Raw genomic sequence first — 20,465 nt, forward strand, 5'->3', positions numbered from 1 at the left:
TGACTTTTTTTTAAAAAGACTTCAAAAAAATCATTCCCTCCATGTAAGCAACTAATGCAGAATTTGAATGCTAATCCCATAAAACAATATATCAATACTAACCTGATGTGGGTAAGGTGAGACAGCTTTTCCTTGGAATTCATGCATTTGTCTTGTTTTTAATCAGAAGCTTAACAACCATCATTTAACAAATAAGCATTCATACTAGAAAGTTCAGCACCCAATGAAATCATGCATTGTTTTAGACCCTAAGTCACATTACAGACAAGGTTCTATTAAAGAATCCCTTTCTCTTTTTCTCTTCAACATGTACACATCCCAACAGACATACCGGAAAAAGCCAATGAAGAAAGCCATGGAAGAGGCAGGGAAAGAAGTCAAGAATGGTTTTTCCAAAGCCTACTTCAGCACAGCGAACGGAGTAATAAGCAAGAAGGCACAATAAGTGTCGCGTCTCAAAGACAAAGCATATATAATAGCCTAACAGATCCGCTTGTTTTAAAGCAAAGACTGAATTGAAAGTTATATATGTTTTAGCATAAACTAATTTCTTTTGAGTTTATAAATCATTTGTATCCGGAACGTATTAATATATTGCTGTTGGGTTGATCTGTTAACTGAATGCTTTCATCAGCAGTGAGGCGAGAACTCCGCAGAACTCAGAACCGGTGCGCCTTCTCTCCTCTCCCCACCAGCCTAGCCCCCCCCGCCCCGCCCCACCCCGCCGACCTAGCCCCCTGCCCGGACACGGTCCCCACCACGCCTTACACACCTGCAGAGCCAGGGCACAGGGAGCGCTGTTTCTCACAGCAAGTCTGCAAATAAGTTAGTTTTGTTCAGATTAAAATGTTTAAAACAAAATGTTATTATCTTCTAAATACAGGGTATGCTCTAATCTATATTTAGCAATAATTGTCAGTACACAATCGGTCCATTTGTTCCTTTAGGAATCAACCCCAGAAAATATTAAAATGGTCACATAGATGGACAACCCAGCAACCCCTTTTCTCTCTCAAGTCTGTCTTGTCTCCAGAATCTCAGATTCCCACAATTACTCCTAATTCTCAACTTAGTGACATGGTAATAGTTTTTTATTCCTTTTTTTTTTATTTTGAAGAAAAATCTCCCAGACCCTCATAGCACAAGGGCTCTGGATAGGCCTAGTTCTTCTGTTTTAACTGGGTTTCCTTAGTTATTCATGCATTCACATCTACATCCTATGTTAAGGTACCCTGGGTTAGGATAACAGTGTTCATTTTAAAAGTAGGATCCAAATTTGGCTGCCTATCTCCTCTCTGAACAAGGACTCGAGCCCACTAATCTCCATCACTGGGCCCTTAGAATGATCTGTCACTGGACTATCTGTAAGTTAGAATTAATAGAGCATCGAGGGAAAAATAGATACTGACCTTGTCAACGATTTCTTAAGAGCCTACTTGAGAATATTATCCCCAAATAGCTGCTGTTTGTCTTTACAGGTTAGGTTTTTGAAAATAGGAAGAAAGAGAGGGCTATGGAAAGGTTCCAGCACTGCCCGCAGTAAAAAGCGCCGGTTTGGCAAGCCCAGCACACCCTTGCCCTGCTCGGGTAACCCGAGCCCCGCAGAGAAGCACACAGAGGAAGGCGAGAGGGACCACTCCTTTCTCCCCAAGGGCAGGGCGGTCATCTACCATTAAATCGTCCCAAGAATGGAAACAGGGTATTATCCGAAGATCTGATACAGATTTACACCCTATAAAATAATTCATACCCTGTAAAAACGAGATTTGCGCACTTTGACACTCTCTCTGCTTTCCTGCCTTACTTTAAGAAGTTTTTAGGTCGTAACATTGACATCAGAGGCTTAAATGCCCCAACACATTACAGCACAAAAGGACTTTGTCATTTGGGGACCATTTCTGTTTTCTGAGCTTCCGTTTGAAAAAAAAATTTTTTAATGGGAAAACAAAAACACGGACTGTGGTACTGACGTGTACACTGACACTGGGCATACTGACACTTCCAACGTCTGTTTCTTGTAAACGCCCCTCGGGGTTCCGCTGCCCTGAGAGGCAACTGACCTTACCAGCCTTCACGGCGAGGGCATCGTGCCCTCCAGCCCCTCCTCTGCCAGCGGACCCATTTCTCCGGAACAGACATCTTCCGTCTGATGTCCGCTTTCTCTTGGGTCTTTCTAGTCTCCTAAAGCTGTCTTGTTCTAGGGTGCTCAACCCCCTCCTTCCATCACATCATGCCTGCACAGCTCTAAGTACTGTGTCCTCCCAGAAACTCACTTTAAAACAAGGGCTCGCTTTGAGTATGACTCTCCCTGCTCCCGTAACAAAGTCCTCGACGGACTGGGGAGGAAGCCCCTCGGAGGAGCTAGACTTTGGTGCAGTTTTAGGTCTCAGAGGGGAGCTACAATGTTATCAAAATGCACTCACCGCAGGTAAAAATGAGGCTCAGAAGGCAGAGGTCACGGGTCAGCTGCTGTCTCCAGCTTCCCCTCAGTCATCAGGCCCCGGCTCTGCACTCAGCCTCGCAGCTGCAGTTCCGGAGGCTCCCGTGGGCTCCATCCCCACACGGCAAGGACAGAGGCGTCCTTCAGCCGAGGCAGACCCAGACAGCTGGAAACCGCTGATCAAAGGGGAAGCTCGGTTAGTTTACACTCTCCAGCTCGATTTGGATAGAGGCTTCAGGATGCTTACTTCTGACTTGATCTGTAATCCTAGGGAAGCTTCATGAAACACTTTATAGCCTTAAACCATTCAAGGGCTGGTTAAAAAAAAATACAGGGTTATGAAGTCTTAGTCACAAAAACTGAATCAGGTAACTATCTTCACCTGTTATTAAGTGTTACAATTTTAAACAAAATGTTTACTTTTAATGTGATTTTCCTAAAGCAAAGCTGTTTTAAAAAAAGTTCTGTATAATTTGTTAGAAAAAAAAAGGGAAGTTTTCCCCCCAAATAAATTTCTCCTCACTCATAAGAATGAAAACAGTTATATGAGTATGGTAAGCATATGTTTATTCCAATTTTTCAAACAAAAGAATGTTCACTTACTGGAATTAAATACAGAAATCTCAACCCATCAAAATTACATACTAAACTATTTAGACATACTGAGGGGAAAGTCCTCCCCACATTGGAGAGGTATTTTTAAGGCAAAAGGTTACTATGATGGACAGAACTTCATTTCTTGTGTAAGGAAACCAGTCTAGTTCTTTCCAGTATTTCCATTTCATTTTATGTTTCTGGGGACTTCCTTATTTGGAAAATAAGGATAGCACTTTTTGGATTTTCCTTGGAAAACACTTATATCTTAAGAACATAGTATCATGACTGAGGTGGCCAGGGAGGCAGGAGAAGCCATTTTTTCCTTGTAGATAAAAAGCATCTGTATGATTGTTGTATAATAAATTGATTTTTACACTAAAGTATGTCATGATTCCTTTTATTCGGTTCAAAGAAGTTAAAAAGTGTTCTGCATGCTATTCCAAATGACCTATTACTCAGGAATTTTTTTTTAACAAAGTTATATTTTAGCAATTAATTTTGGAAGTGTAATTCATTTCAGTAAGCAGTGGGCTTTTATATAACAGTGTCACCTTTATGCAGTGTTCATATACCAAGTTAAACTCTTTCAGAAAACGGTCATTCGTAAGGAAAAGTTAAGAGTAGACTAGCAGAGAGGATATGGTGGTGGTAATGGTAGAGTCTACCTGCCGATGCAGAAGATGTAAGAGATGCAGGTTCAATCCCTGGGTCAGGAAGATCCCCCGGAGAAGAGCATGGCAACCCACTCCAGTATTCTTGCCTGGAAAATTTCATGGACAGAGGAACCTGGCGGGCTCCAGTCATGGGTCACAAAGAGTCGGACACAACTGAAGCAACTTAGCGTTCTGCACAGCAAGCAGAGGATAGAAAGGTTATAACAAAAACAGCTACACAGCACGACCCAGGGGACAGTGCAGGACTGGCTGAAGAGGCTAGGCTGGGCACAAGCAACGTGCAGCCACGCTCCAGCCCTGGGCACTCTCTTCGCAGGGTCAGGCAGACAGGAGGCCGCTGCAGCAGCTCAGGAGTGGGTCTGAAGCCTGAGGCAGACTTAAGGTCGTGGGGCAGATCACAGACTGGCCTAGTGTCGGTGTAGAGAGAAGAGGTTTAATGTGACGTTGACAGCAATGTGCAGAATGGTACAAGAGAGAGCTCCAAGTCTGCTTAGGAAGTGGCTTAAATTCCTGGACAGTAACAAGGATGGGGCAGAATATCCTGAAGAGCAGGAGCGGAGGAGAGTGGGAGGTGGCCCTGGAGAGCGGAAACTTCACCTCACCTCCCCAAACAGGGGCCACAGACCTCCCCATCACCTCCTGGGGTTTCCTTACCTTAAACAGTGGGTGCAACCCGTTCATTAAAAGCCTAATAACTTGTTGCAAATTAAAAGCTGCTTGTACATGACAAACGTTCACCTAAATAAGTTTCAGTTTCTCAGTATAAAGAGAAATTCAATGTGTTTTTATTATTCAGTTTATTATTACCACTTAAATTTATTATTTAGGATTTCTTCAAAATCAAATTATATTCACATTAAAGAAGAATTCTAAAAATAAAAAATAAAGGGTTCTACTCCAGGGCAAGTTAAAATAATAATCACTCTTACAACACCTAAACGACACTCACCTAAAATATCCCTTGACCTTCAGTAACACATGACTTTCAGTCATGGGTAGGTGGGGGAGCAAAAGCTATCGATTTGTAGGTCATTTTTCTGTCTTGAGAGGCAGCACTCAGGAAACACTGGGATGACACCAGGAGGACAAGCAGATGTGAAAGTCAAACCCTCACTGAGCACTTCGTGAATCAGTCAGTTTGGCTCTTGGAAGCAACCCACTGGGAGCCCATTATAATCCTGTGTGTGTGTCCCCAGCTGCTAAGTCATGTCCAACCCTTTGCAACCCCACGGACTGCAGCCCGCCAGGCTCCTCTGTCCATGGGACTCTCCAAGCAGGAGCACCACAGTGGGTTGCCACTTCCTCCTGCAGGGGAACGAACCCACGTCTCCTGCATTGGCAGGCAGCTTCTTTACTCCTGAGCCACGTGGGAAGCCCCGTTATGACCCCATCTGAAGCCAGATCCCATCTGACAGTGCAGCCGGGCTGCAGCAGGCACAGCCACCCTCCAGCCCTGGCAGGTACCTTGGCATCTGCACGCACCAGTCTGACCCTGAGATGGAAGCTGTGCTCTTGTGTGACCAGTTACCACCACTCATCCTCTTACATTCGGCCTGTTCACCCAGGTGACCCCCGAAGGCATCTGCATTTGTGACACCTGAGCACTGAAGAACAAAAGGAAAAATTCTGCACGGTTTTGCCTAGACCGAGTTCACACATTTCAAGGGAAATGAACTTCACTTTCCTGTTGACTGTGACCCTAATGATAAATATCACAAGTTGCAAATTTCTCTCAAAGTTTAGGCACTGTCCCAAAGATGGTCTGTGTACAGAGCTAGCCTTTATTTTTTAAGTCCAGTTTAATCCTATGAGCCTTGATAAACTCTGGAAATAGTCATGTTCAATTGCAAAATTCATTAAATCTACCTTCCCAGTGCTGTATGTTATTATGGTGATACAGAAGTGACCCAGATGAAATATTTGCCCTTCCGAGTTCATAGTCTTGTAAAGCAAATGGAGAAACATGTAAAATAATAGAAATATGGAAAACTGCTTACCAAGAAAACTTTTCCAAAGGAGACAGTGTCTGGGCTTAACTTTAATGGGTGAGGAATTTTCCAATGAGACAGGGAGGGAACTTTGTCCCAGCAAATCCCAGAGGTTAAACACCTAGGATTTTACCAGGACTCACCATCCTTCCACAATGAGGAGGCACTTCTCCAGTGCCCCCCATGTGGCTGGCATTGTACCAGGGCTTTGGAATAAAGTAGTGAAGAGATCAAACAGGGTCTCTGCTCAAAGAGCTCAGGTTCTGGGTGGAAGATGGGAGGTTGAAGAGGGAGGGGACATATGTATGTATCTATGGCTGATTCATGTGGATGTATGGCAGAAACCAACACAATATTATAAAGCAATTATCCTTCAATTAAAAAAAGAAAGAAAGAAGGGCTCACAACCAGTGAGTACCTGCTAGAGGAAAACGGGTTACCGCAAAACTGCAAGAACATGCTGTTGGTGCTGTTCCAGGTGTCAGGATTCGGTCTCCCCGTGTCCCGTGGGGAACCAAAGCCGAATGCTGAGACCACTGTTTGCACCTGATTCAGCTCCCAACACCACTCTGCTACTCCTGGCTCGAGCAGAACGACCCAGACAGCTGAAACGCCGTCACCACGGGTGAACAAGCGCACTTTGGGAGTCTATTTGAAGTTTTCCCTTCTTTTGGTAACAACTGCACTGTGTATTCGGGTGCAAGCTGAGCAGCAGAACCGCTAGGTGACAGCCACGTAAATCCCCCAGAACCTGACCTCACACAGCTGCGGGAATGAAGGAGGAGCCTTGGGAAGGTGGCTGTCATCAGGTGTGATGTGGGCGTTCAGAATGCACACCGCAGACATTCGGGAAGAGAATATGGACCTGGGGTGGGGAAGACCGAGAACGAGCCTGAGCTGCAGCCCACGCAGACAGACAGGTGCCTCTGATCTTGGTGGTGAAGGTGACCTGCAGAAGCCAAGGCCTGTGTCCCAGAGCCCTGCACACACCTGGCCCAGGAGGAGGAGCTGATAGACTGCTGGGGAAGCGGAGCAGCTGCAGGGCCAGCACGTGCCTCAGAGGGAGCCTGCGGACAGGCCATGAGGCAGGCATGCAAACCAAGCCCAGTCCTCTGCCCGCAAGCCTCCCCCTGGACCCCCTGCTGTGGCCACTCTCACCAGAAAGGTACAGGGGCACGAGTCGCCCTGCCCAAGTCAACAGGTCGCAAAGCCACCATGTCCTGTGGCGACAATCGAAAGTGCCGTGCACGTAGAGAAAGATCCAGCAACCCTAGCTTAGCTTACCTGAATTCCCAGCAAGAGAGGTCTCAGTCAACAGTGGCCAGTCCTCCGGATCCGAGACGGTGTCTGCTTCTGCTTCTCTATTATCTGGTCAGTAGTAACAACCGTATCATAAACGGGAGAATCAAACCATTCAAGGACCAGAAACGTAAGCGCTCAGCCAAGGACAGCTGGGCCTCCGCCTCAACAGATCCCAGTTCATGTGGAAACAAGTTTCTCCAGCTTTCCTTGACCCAAGGCAAAGCCGAGGTTTTTTGTTTTGTTTTGTTTGTATCTTAATTAGCATACTCATTTTCTAAAAGCATCAGAATGCTGAACTGACACCTACTGTCCATATGTTCTAACCACTCTGACCCCCTTACACTTTCCTGTCACACACAGACACATTCACAGACACACACACACACACACACACACAAACACACACCTTGCATTCCGTAGGCTCCTGGGAGAGGTCTCAACTACACTGGATTGGAGACCTGTATTAGTCAGGATTCTCCAGAGAAAGACAACCAATAGCACATAGATATAAATATCCTGATGTACAATTTATATGTGTATATAACATATAAACATATATATAACATATACACATATAAATTGTATATAAAGAGAGAGAGGGAGATATCATTCAGCAGTTGGCTCCCAAAATTGTGAGAGCTGGCCAGTGTGAAATCTGCAGGGCTGGCCATCAGACTGGAAACTCAGGCAGGGTTTCTAGGCTGCAATCTTGAAACAGAATCGCTTCTTTCAGCAACCTCAGTCTTGACTCTTAAAATCTTCAACTGATTAGGCGAGGCCCACCCACTTTATGGCAGGTAATCTGCTTTACTCAAAGTCTACTGATTTAAATGTTAATCATATCTTAAAAAAAGAAGCTATTAAATAAGTGCTCTGATACTCTTATAGCTTACAATATACTAAAACATAGCTCATTAAAAAATTCAAGGAAAATGACAAATTGGGATTATAAAGACTGTTTTAGGCATATTAAACTATAACTAAGCTATATTATATAACAATTATATACTGTATAATCTGGCCTTCAGTGTACAGTCTTTAACTGCAGTTATCCAATCATGTTCCTTATAGATGGGCTTAGCTTATGTAGGTTTCATTTTTCTAAAATAAATCCAGTCAGCTGTATATACAACTCCACGCACCAGACTTTATTAGAGCATTTAGTAATTATCAAAAGATGAATATTTCTCCTCTGCTAAAGCTGGAAGTTTTGTTAAAGTTCCAGAGAAACCAGAATATCTGCCAAACAGAAGAAGAACTATTTCAAAATACAACACTGTTTTCATCTGAGCTCTTTTCATCCCAAAGTAAGCTCTCCCTTAAAGCGACACGCTAAGTGGTATATACACACAGATGCTGAGGTTTCCCTTCTCCAAATAACTTGAAGCTGCTTCTCAAAAATCAATTTTACTTTCAAAAATTAAAAAAAAAAAGGGCACCATCACTCCAAGTTGCTAAACATCCTGAACTTCTTATTTTCTGACCAAATTTAAATACAAAAGGTAAACCTTTGTGACCAAATGGACAAACGACCAACATATTTCAGTCTATCCCGACTTGGCAGGTCTCAGGAACTCCACTTGCTGTGAACGTGCACAGAGCACTAAGGCACAGCCTGTGTGGCCGGAGGCTGCTTTGTCTCCTCCCCGTGGCTCAGGCTGGTGGAAAGGGAACAGGAGAACAGCTGTTAGTGAAGCCTGAACCATCCCCCTCCTAGGCCCTAGAACTCAGGGAGCCAACGTGAATGTCACTCCCTGTCATCGGCTACCTCCCTAACTCAGATAATAACTTAGCTCCACTGGGAGCTAAGGTCACTGCACTGGGGGGAACTGCCCAGGGTCAAAATCACTCTCAAAAATCTCTTAAACGTGCTGCTTTCAAGACTCACATATCATCTCTCCACAGTCTAATGCATGATTTTTTTTTTCCTTTGGTGTTGGAGAAAAGACAGCTATTTCTTGGAGGGAGGGCCAGTTAAAGTGGCTGGTCTGACCTTTGGGAAAATGCCCATTGTTAATAAGCAGACTGAGTCCAGTTGGAGGTTCACAAAACAAGAGGTGGGTAGGGCCCATATTCTCCCATCCTAAAGTGAACACTAGGGCATGTGTTCATTGAGAAGAACAGACAGAATCACCTCTGAGATTTATTTCTCAATCTTCTCCTGCATTCAGCACATACAATTTAATTTGGGCATGACAGACATTGCTGGTTACCTACCCAACATCTATACTCCCCTTTCTCCTTATTAACAGAATCCCACTTTGCGGGAAGACAGTAACAAGCTCAGTTTAAATCTGTAGCCCCAGATTCCCTTGTAACTAACAAGCTTCATGTGATTCGGTTCCAGCCAATAATATGGAGACAAAAGTCTACTGATTCAGCTTCCATGAAAACTATTTCCCTAATTTTTTAAAAAGAAAAGAGAGTCTACTGGCACACATCTTTTACCAAATCCTTCACCATCTGCCTGCCCCTCCCTGCCTGGAGAGCAGATGTGCTTGAAGGTAGAGCTGCTGTTCTGTGACCATGAAACCCAAAGCCAAAGGAAAGATAACAGAGCAGGAAGTGAAAACAACCTGCGTCCCTAACTAGCACTCAAAGCTGCCGTACCAGCCTTGGATGGGTTTCCCCGATGACTCAGCCAGAGAAGAATCTGCCTGCAAGGCAGGAGACACAGGAGATACAGGTTTGATCCTTGGGTTGGAAAGATCCCCTGGAGAAGGAAACGGCAACCCACTCCAGTATTCTTGCCCTGGAGAATCCCATGGACAGAGGAGCTTAGCGGGCCATGGGGGTCTCAAAGAGTCAGACGTGACTGAGCTCAGCACCAGCCTTGGACAAAATCCCTCTGGGCTACTGCTCACAGGATTCAAACAAAACCTCTATTTGGTTCAGCTTCTGGAGTCTGATTTCTCTTATACATGACTGATCATAACACATACATTTAATTCACATTAGATCCAATTCCCCACTAGGGCTGGAATTCTAATATACTTAGCCCAGATTAGGCTTTTATCCATATCCTCTTTTAGTACTATTTTGACTTGGAGATTTTGTTATTTTTGTTTTCCCCAAATAAAACTGTAATGTTTCCCTGATACTGAAAGTCATTCAAGATACAGTTACAAGGGTATTCACTAAGATTTGTTTGTGATAATTTAAAATAATCTGAATGCTCATCAACAGTAAATCAAATGTGAAAGTATAATAGACCCATAAACTAGAACAGCTACAGTTATTTTAAAAATTAGCAGATCCTTATTATTGACTTGGAAAGAAATCCTACTTCTGTTACTGAGAGAACAAAGGAAGAACAATGCACATAAAATTTAGTATGTCATTTATGTTACTTAAAATACACATACTGAAACTTATCAAGATGTTTGTATATATTCTTATGTAAACATAGAAACATAGCTGAGCACCGAGAAATTGATGCTTTTAAACTGTGGTGTTGGAGAAGACTCTTGAGAGTCCCTTGGACTGCAAGGAGATCCAACCAGTCCATCCTAAAGGAAATCAGTCCTGAATATTCATTGGAAGGACTGATGCTGAAGCTGAAACTCCAATACTTTGGCCACCTGATTTGAAGAACTGACTCACTGGAAAAGACCCTGATGCTGGGAAAGACTGAAGGCGGGAGGAGAAGGGGATGATAGAGGATGAGATGGTTGGATGGCATCACCAACTCGATGGATGTGAGTTTGAGCAAGCTCCAGGAGTTGGTGATGGACAGGAAGCCTGGTATGCTGCAGTCCATGGGGTCACAAAGAGTTGGACACGACTGAGCAACTGAACTGAAACAGAAAAAAAATCAAGAAGAATATATACTAAAGAGATAGTTCTCTCTGGATCATAAAAAAGAGGGAAGGTTAGGGAGAGAGGAAAATTCACTTACTTGATAAATGTTATGTTGTTTGAGTTTATTACACAAGAGTCATTTATGAAAGTGAAAGTGTTAGTAGCTCAGTTGTGTCCAACTCTTTGCGACCCTATGGACTGTAGCCCGTCAGACTGCTGCATGAATTCTTCAGGCAAAAGTACTGGAGTGGATTGCTGTTCCCTGCTCCAGGGGATCTTCCTGACCCAGGGATCAAACCCAGGTCTCCTGCAGTGCAGGGTGGACTCCTTACCATCTTAGCCACCAGGGAAGCCCAAAGTCATTTATATCTTGCACTACATCTAAAAAAATACAGAACAGCCTAAGTTAGAAAAGTCAAGTCACCTAAAATGTCACCACACAGAAATAACCATGGTTGACATTTTGATGAAAATCTCCTAGAATCCAGACCTCTCACTACATATGCATGCGCACACATCTTCTCACCCTCTGCAACACCACCCCCTCCTCGCACCATCCTCTCGCCCTCTTCTGCTGGCTTCCTCTCCCTTACCAAACTTCAGCTCCTTGGAGCATCCCGAGGATTCTGTCCTGGAACAACTTCTCTCTGTAACTGGTCCCTAAGTCAACTCATCCGGTCTCATTGTCAGACCCTCCACCATGAGTTTCAGTCTTGACTATCCGGTTACCCACTTGAGAGCTCCATTCAGATGCTGAAACCACAAATCTAATGTACACTCACACCCAGCCTTTAAGATCCAGCCACACCCCCTTCCTTCTCTCTCCATCAATAAAAGCAGAACTTTCCCAGTCTACACACACACACACCCCACTACCAGCAGTTCCCAAAGTGTGAGCCTTTGGGATGTCTAAGTTTTCAAAGATTCTGTGAGGTCAAAACTATTCTGGTAATACTGTGATGAAAACTAGCACAAAATTTGCTTCCTTCATTCCTACTCTCTCTACAAACATACAGTGGAGTTTTTCAGAGCCTACCTGATGTGTAGTGTCACGATGGATGGAATTCAGAAGCAGATATAGAGGCCCTTATTAAGGCAGACTGTGTGGATCACAACAAATTGTGGAAAATTCTTAAAGAGATGAGAAAACCAGACCACCTGACTTGCCTCCTGAGAAACTTGTACAGAGATCAAGAAGCAACAGTTAGAACTGGACATGGAACAACAGACTGGTTCCAAATAGGAAAAGGAGTACGTCAAGGCTGTATATCGTCACCCTGCTTATTTAACTTCTATGCAGAGTACATCATGAGAAATGCTGAGCTGAGTAAGCACAAGCTGGAATCAAGACTGCCGGGAGAAATATCAATAACCTCAGATAGGCAGATGACACCACCCTTATGGCAGAAAGTGAAGAAGAACTAAAGAGGCTCTTGATGAAAGCAAAAGAGGAGAGTGAAAAAGCTGGCTTAAAACTCAACATTCAGAAAACTAAGATCATGGCATCTGGTCCCATCACTCCATGGCAAATAGATGGGGAAACAATGGAAATAGTGAAATTATTTTCTTGGGCTCCAAAATCACTGCAGATGGTGACTGCAGTTATGAAATTAAAAGATGCTTGCTCCTTGGAAGAAAAGCTATGACCAACCTAGACAGCATATTAAAAAGCAGAGACATTACTTTGCCAACAAAGGTCCATCTAGTCAAAGCTATGGTTTTTCCAGTAGTCATGTATGGATGTGAAAGTTGGACTATAAAGAAAGCTGAGCGCCAAAGAATTGATGCTTTTGAACTGTGGTGTTGGAGAAGACTCTTGAGAGTCCCTTGGACTGCAAGGAGATCCAACCAGTCCATCGTAAAGGAGATCAGTCCTGGGTGTTCATTGGAAGGACTGATACTGAAGCCCAAGCTCCAATACTTTGGCCACCTGATGCGAAGAACTGACTCACTGGAAAAGGCCCTGATGCTGGGAAAGACTGAACAGAGGATGAGATGGTTGGATGGCATCACCGAGTTGATGGACATGAGTTTGAGTAAACTCTGAGGGTTGGTGACGCACAGGGAAGCCTGGTGTGCTGCAGTCTATGGGGTCGCAAAGAGTCGGATATGACTGAGCGATTGAACTGATTAAGCCAGACATTAGAGATCTGCAAAAGCACAAAACACTAATCTTCTCATAGTTCTTGTTTTGAAAAGTCTGGTTATTTTTCATAAAAATCTGTTATTTATATCAATAGGTAAACATTTATTACTGTTCTTTTAATTTTTTAAATCTACTTATTTTTAATTGAAGGAAAATTGCTTTACCATATTGTGCTGGTTTCTGCCATACATCAACAATTACTGTTCTTTTTAAAGGAACACATTTCAAAAACTGTCTCAGAATATTTCCTACATGACAATAAATATACTATTTTAAAATTAAAAAAAAACTCAGTCTCAATTTTTAACGTGGAACATATTCACAGACAGCTGACAAAGCCCAAGCTTTCTGGGGATCCTCAATAAATTTTAAAAGTGTTAAGAGATCTTAATTCCAACCAGCTTGAGAACCATTCTTAACAACCATGGGCATTTAGTGAAGAGATCTGAAATGGCTATCCACTATCATCATGCGTAATGAACAGTGCACGGAGTGGGATGTGTGTTTGGAAGAACTTTGGAAATCTAGAGGCTACACTGTCAATGTTATTTCTTGTATTAACTGAGAAAACAGTAGGATGGCTAATTCAAACGCTGACAGTTTTTGTTCTGGTTTGAAATACCTGATATGATCAGAATAATATCCTTTTTGAAACCACATGACAGATTTGTGTGACAAAAGCTGATTCTTATGTGATAGAGAAGGCTTTATTTAGCTAGTGTAAATTTATATAGGGATCCCTTTTGATTCAAGAAAGAAAAAAAACACTAGAATTCCTCCCAGGGCACAAGCACCAGAGTAAAGGACTTCACTATCCATTTGCCCACTTCCTCCCCTCTAGAAAGAGGAAACGATTCCAAATGGACAGAAGCAGCAGCCTCAGAATGGACATGGGCTAACCACAGTGAGAGGAACACCCAACAAGATAAACCCACATGTTGTTTTAAAATGTATATATACATGTTTAAAACTGGACTCTCCTGGTGGTCCAGTGGTTAAGAATCCGCCTGCCAATGCAGGGGACGCAGGTTCGATCCCTGGTCCAGGAAGATTCCCACATACCTCGGGGGCACCTGAGTCCGTGCACCGCAACTCCTGAGCCTACACTCGACAACTACGGAAGCCCGCACGCCTAGAGCCCTGCTCTGCAACGAGAAAGCCGCTGCAATGAGAAGCCTGTGCCCTGCAACAAAGAGCAGCCTTCCCTCACCGCAACTAGAGAGACTTTGGTGCAGCAACAAAGACCCAGCGCAGCCAAAAATAAACCACGTAAATAAAATTGAAAAAAAAAAAAAGTCTACATATACTACGTATATAAGGTGTGTAGAATGTACTCTATCAAGTACACAGTTCAGTTTAACTGAAAATGAACTGTTCACTCAGGAACCTCGATATTTTTCTCAAAATCTGTTTTAATTTTTTAAAATCTTGCTTAAAAAAAAAAACAATGTGTATCCAAAAAAAAAAAAAAAATGAAGTTTTCATGATCCTTTTTATGCTTTTCAAAATGTATATGTCTTGATGGGTATTGTAAGCCATACTCTATGCCCAGGGAGTCCCACAGAAGCAGCTGGTTAGAAAAGATGCAGCTAATTAGCTACCTAAGTAAGGTTTTACGGTTTTACTAACATCAACCACTCATGCTTTAGCTAAATACCTCCTACTTCAATGAAGATACTTCTAGGAAAGATACTTGTTAAAAAACAAACAAAATACCTCTGCAGCTGCAGTTCACAGAATGATTTCAGGTCAGCTGACTGCTTCCCCCAAAATTCCTAAAATTGAACAAGAGGTGGGTTGGTTGAAGTGGTTGACAGTTTTTCTACAGCAGAACACATCCTCTTAAGTCACAGAGAATGTCCCAAACAAAAAGAACTTACCAGAACATCGTCCTCAAGGCGTTGAAGAACCTCAAAATCCTTGTCAAGATTGCTCAGCTCTTGAAGAACAAAACTGTGAAACTGTTCCAGTTTATTCAGTCTGAGAAAAAATAAGAGCAACAAATTTCACCAGACAGCTGGATGTGACAAAGACATCTCTAATCTTATTGCAAAGATACTCCATATTTTTCTCTAGATGTTTCTTGTCTTAAGAATATACATCTCCTTTCTCTTCTTTCCCCTTGGAAATGTTCTTTTGAGGAATCACAATTCCATAAACTTGCGTTGAAACCCAACACTTACCTGCGATGATGTATCTGGTTTAAAAGTTCTATCAGGCAATCTGGTACTTCCTTTGCATTTTTTGAATAAAGTGGGCTCCTTCTGTACCTAATCTAAACCATAACAACAACAAAATGAGCACATCCGGGTTAAACAGAACTACATAAATTGGATGTAGTCTTCATATTAAAAAGATGTTGCCCGCACATAATATTCACAGCAAACATCACTAAAGCACTGTGCATTTCATATATTACCTCAGGTTTGATATCAATAAAGGACAATAAGCTAAAATAGGAAAACGTGTATTCATGCCACGGATACACATATTGAGTATCACAAACAAATTTCCATTATAAACCAGCTTACATTAGTATTGCAGAAAATAAGACTGGAGATCTTTCAAGTTAGTTCAATGAATATACGTTAGGGTGAGATCGTAAGTACTTTTCTCAAATGTGCTAACAAATAATTCCTTAGGGATTTATAAACAGTAGGGAAATGGACAGGACACAAATGGTTTCAAAGTCCTCTTGCAGACAAGGTTCTGTGACAGCCTGCATGTGTGGCGTCTCGAAGATTTGCCCTAGTCAGCTGACCACCCACACCCAGTCCACCTGCGTCTCCGTCCCAGACGCCTCTCTTATCCCCACAGTCCCCTGGTCCTCCCTTCCTTGTCTATCACTGTGACCAAATCAATGCTTCCCGCTTGTCCAGTTTTCTGAGACTGCAATCAACAAAAACCAAAGCCTTTCCATACAGGTCCATCTGGTCCCATGAGAGCAAATGGACATGGAATAGCTGCCCTGGTTTAAGCTGGGGTTTTGTTTTTGGGTTTTTGGCGGAGAGCCACACTGTGCAGCATGTGGGATATTAGTTCCCCAACCAGGGATCGAACCCACACCCACTGCAGCGGAAGCTCTGATTCTTACCCACTGACCACCAGGGAAGTCCCCAGAATAGCTGTCTTATAAATACAAACCACAGTTCACAAAGACATTAAATTCAGCAACCACAGCTAGAACAATGTACCTCCCCAGAGACTCAGGCACACCTTCACACAGGAAGGACCACAGTGGTGTTAATGAATGTGAACCTGTTACTTCAAATGCATAACGAGCTAGCTTTTCATTTTTACTGGACCATTACCTCATAGTTTCTTTTCAGTTCTCTAGTGAAGTTTTCAAAAGCAGTGATCATCACAGAACCTTTTAAGTTCTCTGGCAGAACGTTTAAGGATGAAGTTGAAATGCCTTCTGCACAAGAAGAATAGAACATTAAGTAAAACTAACAAAGGGCTCAAAGTAGGTATGCTCAGCCTGCCTGCTGCCCAGAGCATGGGAAGTCCTTTAGAAACTCAGGCATGACCCAAAGAAGACCTGCTGGCTTCTGTGGGTCACGGACTTCGTGACCCACAGAAGTCCATGGCTGCAGCAAGACTGACTCCAACCGTGACTGACCAGACCAGCTTGAGCCAAGAGTCCTCAGCTGATGCTTCATGCAGCTTCCCACCAAAACTCACTGTCTGGCAAGGGCTCATTTCAACAAACTTTCCCAGCACCTTGAATCAGAGCAACTGATCAGATCAGATCAGATCAGTCACTCAGTCGTGTCCGACTCTTTGCGACCCCATGAATCACAGCACGCCAGGCCTCCCTGTCCATCACCAACTCCCGGAGTTCACTCAGACTCACGTCCATCGAGTCAGTGATGCCATCCAGCCATCTCATCCTCTGTCATCCCCTTCTCCTCTTGCCCCCAATCCCTCCCAGCATCAGAGTCTTTTCCAATGAGTCAGCTCTTCCCATGAGGTGGCCAAAGTACTGGAGTTTCAGCTTTAGCATCATTCCTTCCAAAGAAATCCCAGGGCCGATCTCCTTCAGAATGGACTGGTTGGATCTCCTTGCAGTTCAAGGGACTCTCAAGAGTCTTCTCCAACACCGCAGTTCAAAAGCATCAATTCTTTGGCACTCAGCCTTCTTCACAGTCCAACTCTCACATCCATACATGACCACTGGAAAAACCATAGTCTTGACTAGACAAACCTTTATTGGCAAAGTAATGTCTCTGCTTTTGAATTTGCTATCTAGGTTGGTCATAACTTTCCTTCCAAGGAGTAAGTGTCTTTTAATTTCATGGCTGCAGTCACCATTTGCAGTGATTTTGGAACCCAGAAAAATAAAGTCTGACACTGTTTCCACTGTTTCCCCATCTATTTCCCATGAAGTGATGGGACCGGATGCCATGATCTTCATTTTCTGAATGTTGAGCCTTAAGCCAACTTTTTCACTCTCCACTTTCACTTTCATCAAGAGGCTTTTTAGTTCCTCTTCACTTTCTGCCATAAGGATGGTGTCATCTGCATATCTGAGGTTATTGATATTTCTCCCGGCAGTCTTGATTCCAGCTTGTGTTTCTTCCAGTCCAGCATTTCTCATGATGTATTCTGCATATAAGTTAAATAAGCAGGATGACAATATACAGCCTTGACGTACTCCTTTTCCTATTTGGAACCAGTCTGTTGTTCCATGTCCAGTTCTAACTCTTGCTTCCTGACCTGTATATAGGTTTCTCAAGAGGCAAGTCAGGTGGTCTGGTATTCCCATCTCTTTCAGAATTTTCCACAGTGTATTGTGATCCACACAGTCAAAGGCTTTGGCATAGTCAATAAAGCAGAAATAGATGTTTTGCTGGAACTCTCTTGCTTTTTCCATGATCCAGCAGATGCTGGCAATTTGATCTCTGGTTCCTCTGCCTTTTCTAAAACCAGAGCAACTGACTGCACCTTAAATCAGAGTATGTCTAAGAAGCAGGCTGAGGTGTTGTTAGAGATCTCTAGGATAACGTAATGGGTAAGACATTCTAGGGACTGGCGTTTAACAGCTTCTGGGTACCAAGAGGCTTTACAAGGGCTCACGAAGGGTCTGGCACTGTGTGGACCAACTCATTTAATTCTCAGAAAATCCAAGTGAAGCCGGTACTGTTCATGTCACTTTTCACACAGATCACACAACTGGTGCGAGCTCACACTGACAGCTCCAGGATCAGAATGCAGGGCTGCCCGGCTCTCACCACCCACTTCGAGTACCTGGGGGCCTCCAAATTTGCCTTCTTAGAGCCTTTGGTCTCAAAGGATAGGCGTGTTGCTCATCCAGAAGGCCAACCCCATGTACGCAGACACTTCAGATCATTCTCCTTCATCTGTGGAGTGGATATTTCTAACACAAACATTTGGCTATACTAAAGCAGATACCTGTAAGTTTAAGAACACTTGGGGCCTGGAAATTGCCACAAAGACTTAAGAGGCAGAAATCAAAATGCCAGGAGGAGACAGTGCTTGCTCTTATCTACAGTTTGTGCAACGATTTACTTATGTCTGAAGACAAAGCACTTCGTTTTTTGGCTCCTGCAGCCACTATGATCTTAAAACTCTAGCTGCCTTGTAGTTCACATTGGGACTGTAAGTGCTCACACATCTGAAACATCTGGGTGCCCGGCGTTACCTGCCAACTCAGCTTCTTCTGCCACCGAGGAAAGGGCCCCTGGTTCACCACCGTCTTCCAGCCATGGCTGTTTCCACTTAGCACCGTGACGGTCAGCTCTGTCTGAAGGCAAGCGGAACACACTGATAATCACACACACACGTCTCCTTGTTCCCAGATTTATCTTGCTCTCTTTTCGCCAGTGAATATCTAGCCATGATGAGCGGCAAGTGAAACGTGTTCCTGCCTTGTTACAAATTGCTTATCATTTGGCACGTTGACTAAGGGCACGTCTCAAAGCACGAGGTGTGCTGTTGCCTGAAAGAGGACCCGAGCATCCTTCGATGAGCTCAGTGACATGCAGGAGCACTCTCCTTTCCAGGATACGGGCTGGCTCAAATGGAAAGCAGTAATGGTTGGCATCAACCAGGGCTCCTGGCTAAAGGGGCAAGGTAGCAAGGTTTCCAGGCCGCCTGGCCCTTGGAAGCTGATCGGATCAGCTCAAGGAGGGCGCCACCTGCTGGTGATGTGGAGCCTCAGCACCGGACTGAGGGCTGTCTCACGAAGGAGGGCCTCACCAGTGTGAGTGATCACATTCTCACTCGGAACCTGAAAGAGCTCACAACCAGCTTCTCTTTTTTTAAAAAAGTGAAAAGCATAAGCAATACTCTCAACCTGGAGAGGTGCAACTATCTCTTTTCACTGCTCTAAGATTCAGGTGTGTTCCTTTATTTGAAAAGTATCAGTTCAGTTCAGTCGCTCAGTCGGGTCTGACTCTTTGCGACCCCATGAATTACAGCACACCAGGCCTCCCTGTCCATCATCAGCTCCCGGAGCTTGCTCAAACGCATGTCCATCGAGTCAGATGAGTATTTGCTAGGGAGTCTGGAAAAGACTCTCATGCTGGGAGGGATTGGGGGCAGGAGGAGAAGGGGACGACAGAGGATGAGATGGTTGGATGGCATCACTGACTCGATGGACATGAGTTTGAGTGAACTCCAGGAGATGGTGATGGACAGGGAGGCCTGGTATGCTGTGATTCATGGGGTCGCAAAGAGTCGGACAGAACTGAGCGACTGAACTAAACTGCACTGCACTGTTTCAAGGCTAAATGATTTTTTAAATCCAGGGAAGAATCCAGACACAGCCCAGTCCTCTTCCAGCCTCTAAACAAATGGCACTCAGGCTTAAATCTCACATGGTGCCTACACCCCGGTCAAGACCCAAAGAAACCACTTAGAAAGAATTCTAGCTAGCCCCAGTTAGGCACCCATGAACAACTACTATGTTTCTTTACATTTCTCTCCTTTCTGCCTCTTTTGCCTCTTCTGGTTTCCCCCCCCGCCCCCTCCCCCGACATTTGTAGCAATAGCTCAAAGCATGGCCTTGAATGTTCATGCCCCACCTGTGGACAAACAAAGCATCTACTGGCATCGACAATATAATAGCTACCTCCAATGGAGAGAGGAATCCAGGAACCCTGTATAAACAATGTGATGGTTCCCTGAACAAGCTGCTTGGAATTTGTGAACCTACTATATGGGGATCATCCCAGAGGGCCCACTTCAGCGACATGGAAATAATCTGGCACAGAAAACCCTTTGGAAGGGGCAATCCTGTAAATTACTTTACCTGAAATAGAGGAGCGGCTCTCCAGAGAGAACAAGTTCCTCTAGGGAAACCAGCGCACTCCTTAAAGCATGCAGGTCCTAAGTGATGCAGCTGACTCAGCTTTGTTTCCATGGCAACTGCATGCCTCTTTGAACCAGGACCTTTGGACATTCTCATAAAGGGGCTAAAACTATGTACATGCAGCACTTAAAAAACAAACACAGTCAGTAAACACACCGTGGCCGAAACTAAGGTGATCTCG

At 44.0% G+C, this 20,465-nt stretch overlaps 2 protein-coding genes across 12 annotated transcripts in view; one reads left to right on the forward strand and one right to left on the reverse strand.

The window, feature by feature from the left end:
• The window catches only part of ELOVL2 (ELOVL fatty acid elongase 2), a 49,309-nt gene extending 45,892 nt beyond the window's left edge, over positions 1–3,417 (forward strand). Inside the window, exon 8 of the mRNA XM_070778416.1 lies at positions 326–3,417. Coding sequence (XP_070634517.1) covers positions 326–445 — 120 coding nt within the window. The 3' untranslated portion in view covers positions 446–3,417. The remainder of the gene's footprint in view (positions 1–325) is intronic.
• The window catches only part of SYCP2L (synaptonemal complex protein 2 like), a 75,993-nt gene that overhangs the window by 6,379 nt on the left and 49,149 nt on the right, over positions 1–20,465 (reverse strand). For 4 of the 11 annotated variants that reach the window (XM_070778414.1, XM_070778413.1, XM_070778406.1 and 1 more), the window contains 6 exons: positions 18,614–18,715; positions 16,260–16,366; positions 15,132–15,223; positions 14,829–14,928; positions 14,665–14,723; positions 773–8,659 (listed from right to left, as the gene is read on the reverse strand). In XM_070778414.1, coding sequence (XP_070634515.1) covers positions 8,605–8,659; positions 14,665–14,723; positions 14,829–14,928; positions 15,132–15,223; positions 16,260–16,366; positions 18,614–18,715 — 515 coding nt within the window. In that variant the 3' untranslated portion in view covers positions 773–8,604. The remainder of the gene's footprint in view (positions 1–772; positions 8,660–14,664; positions 14,724–14,828; positions 14,929–15,131; positions 15,224–16,259; positions 16,367–18,613; positions 18,716–20,465) is intronic. The other 7 variants (XM_070778412.1, XM_070778411.1, XM_070778408.1 and 4 more) reach the window with 7 other exon arrangements.

The sequence above is a fragment of the Bos indicus genome, chromosome 23 (genome assembly GCF_029378745.1).
Source record: "Bos indicus isolate NIAB-ARS_2022 breed Sahiwal x Tharparkar chromosome 23, NIAB-ARS_B.indTharparkar_mat_pri_1.0, whole genome shotgun sequence".
Lineage (NCBI taxonomy): Eukaryota > Metazoa > Chordata > Mammalia > Artiodactyla > Bovidae > Bos > Bos indicus.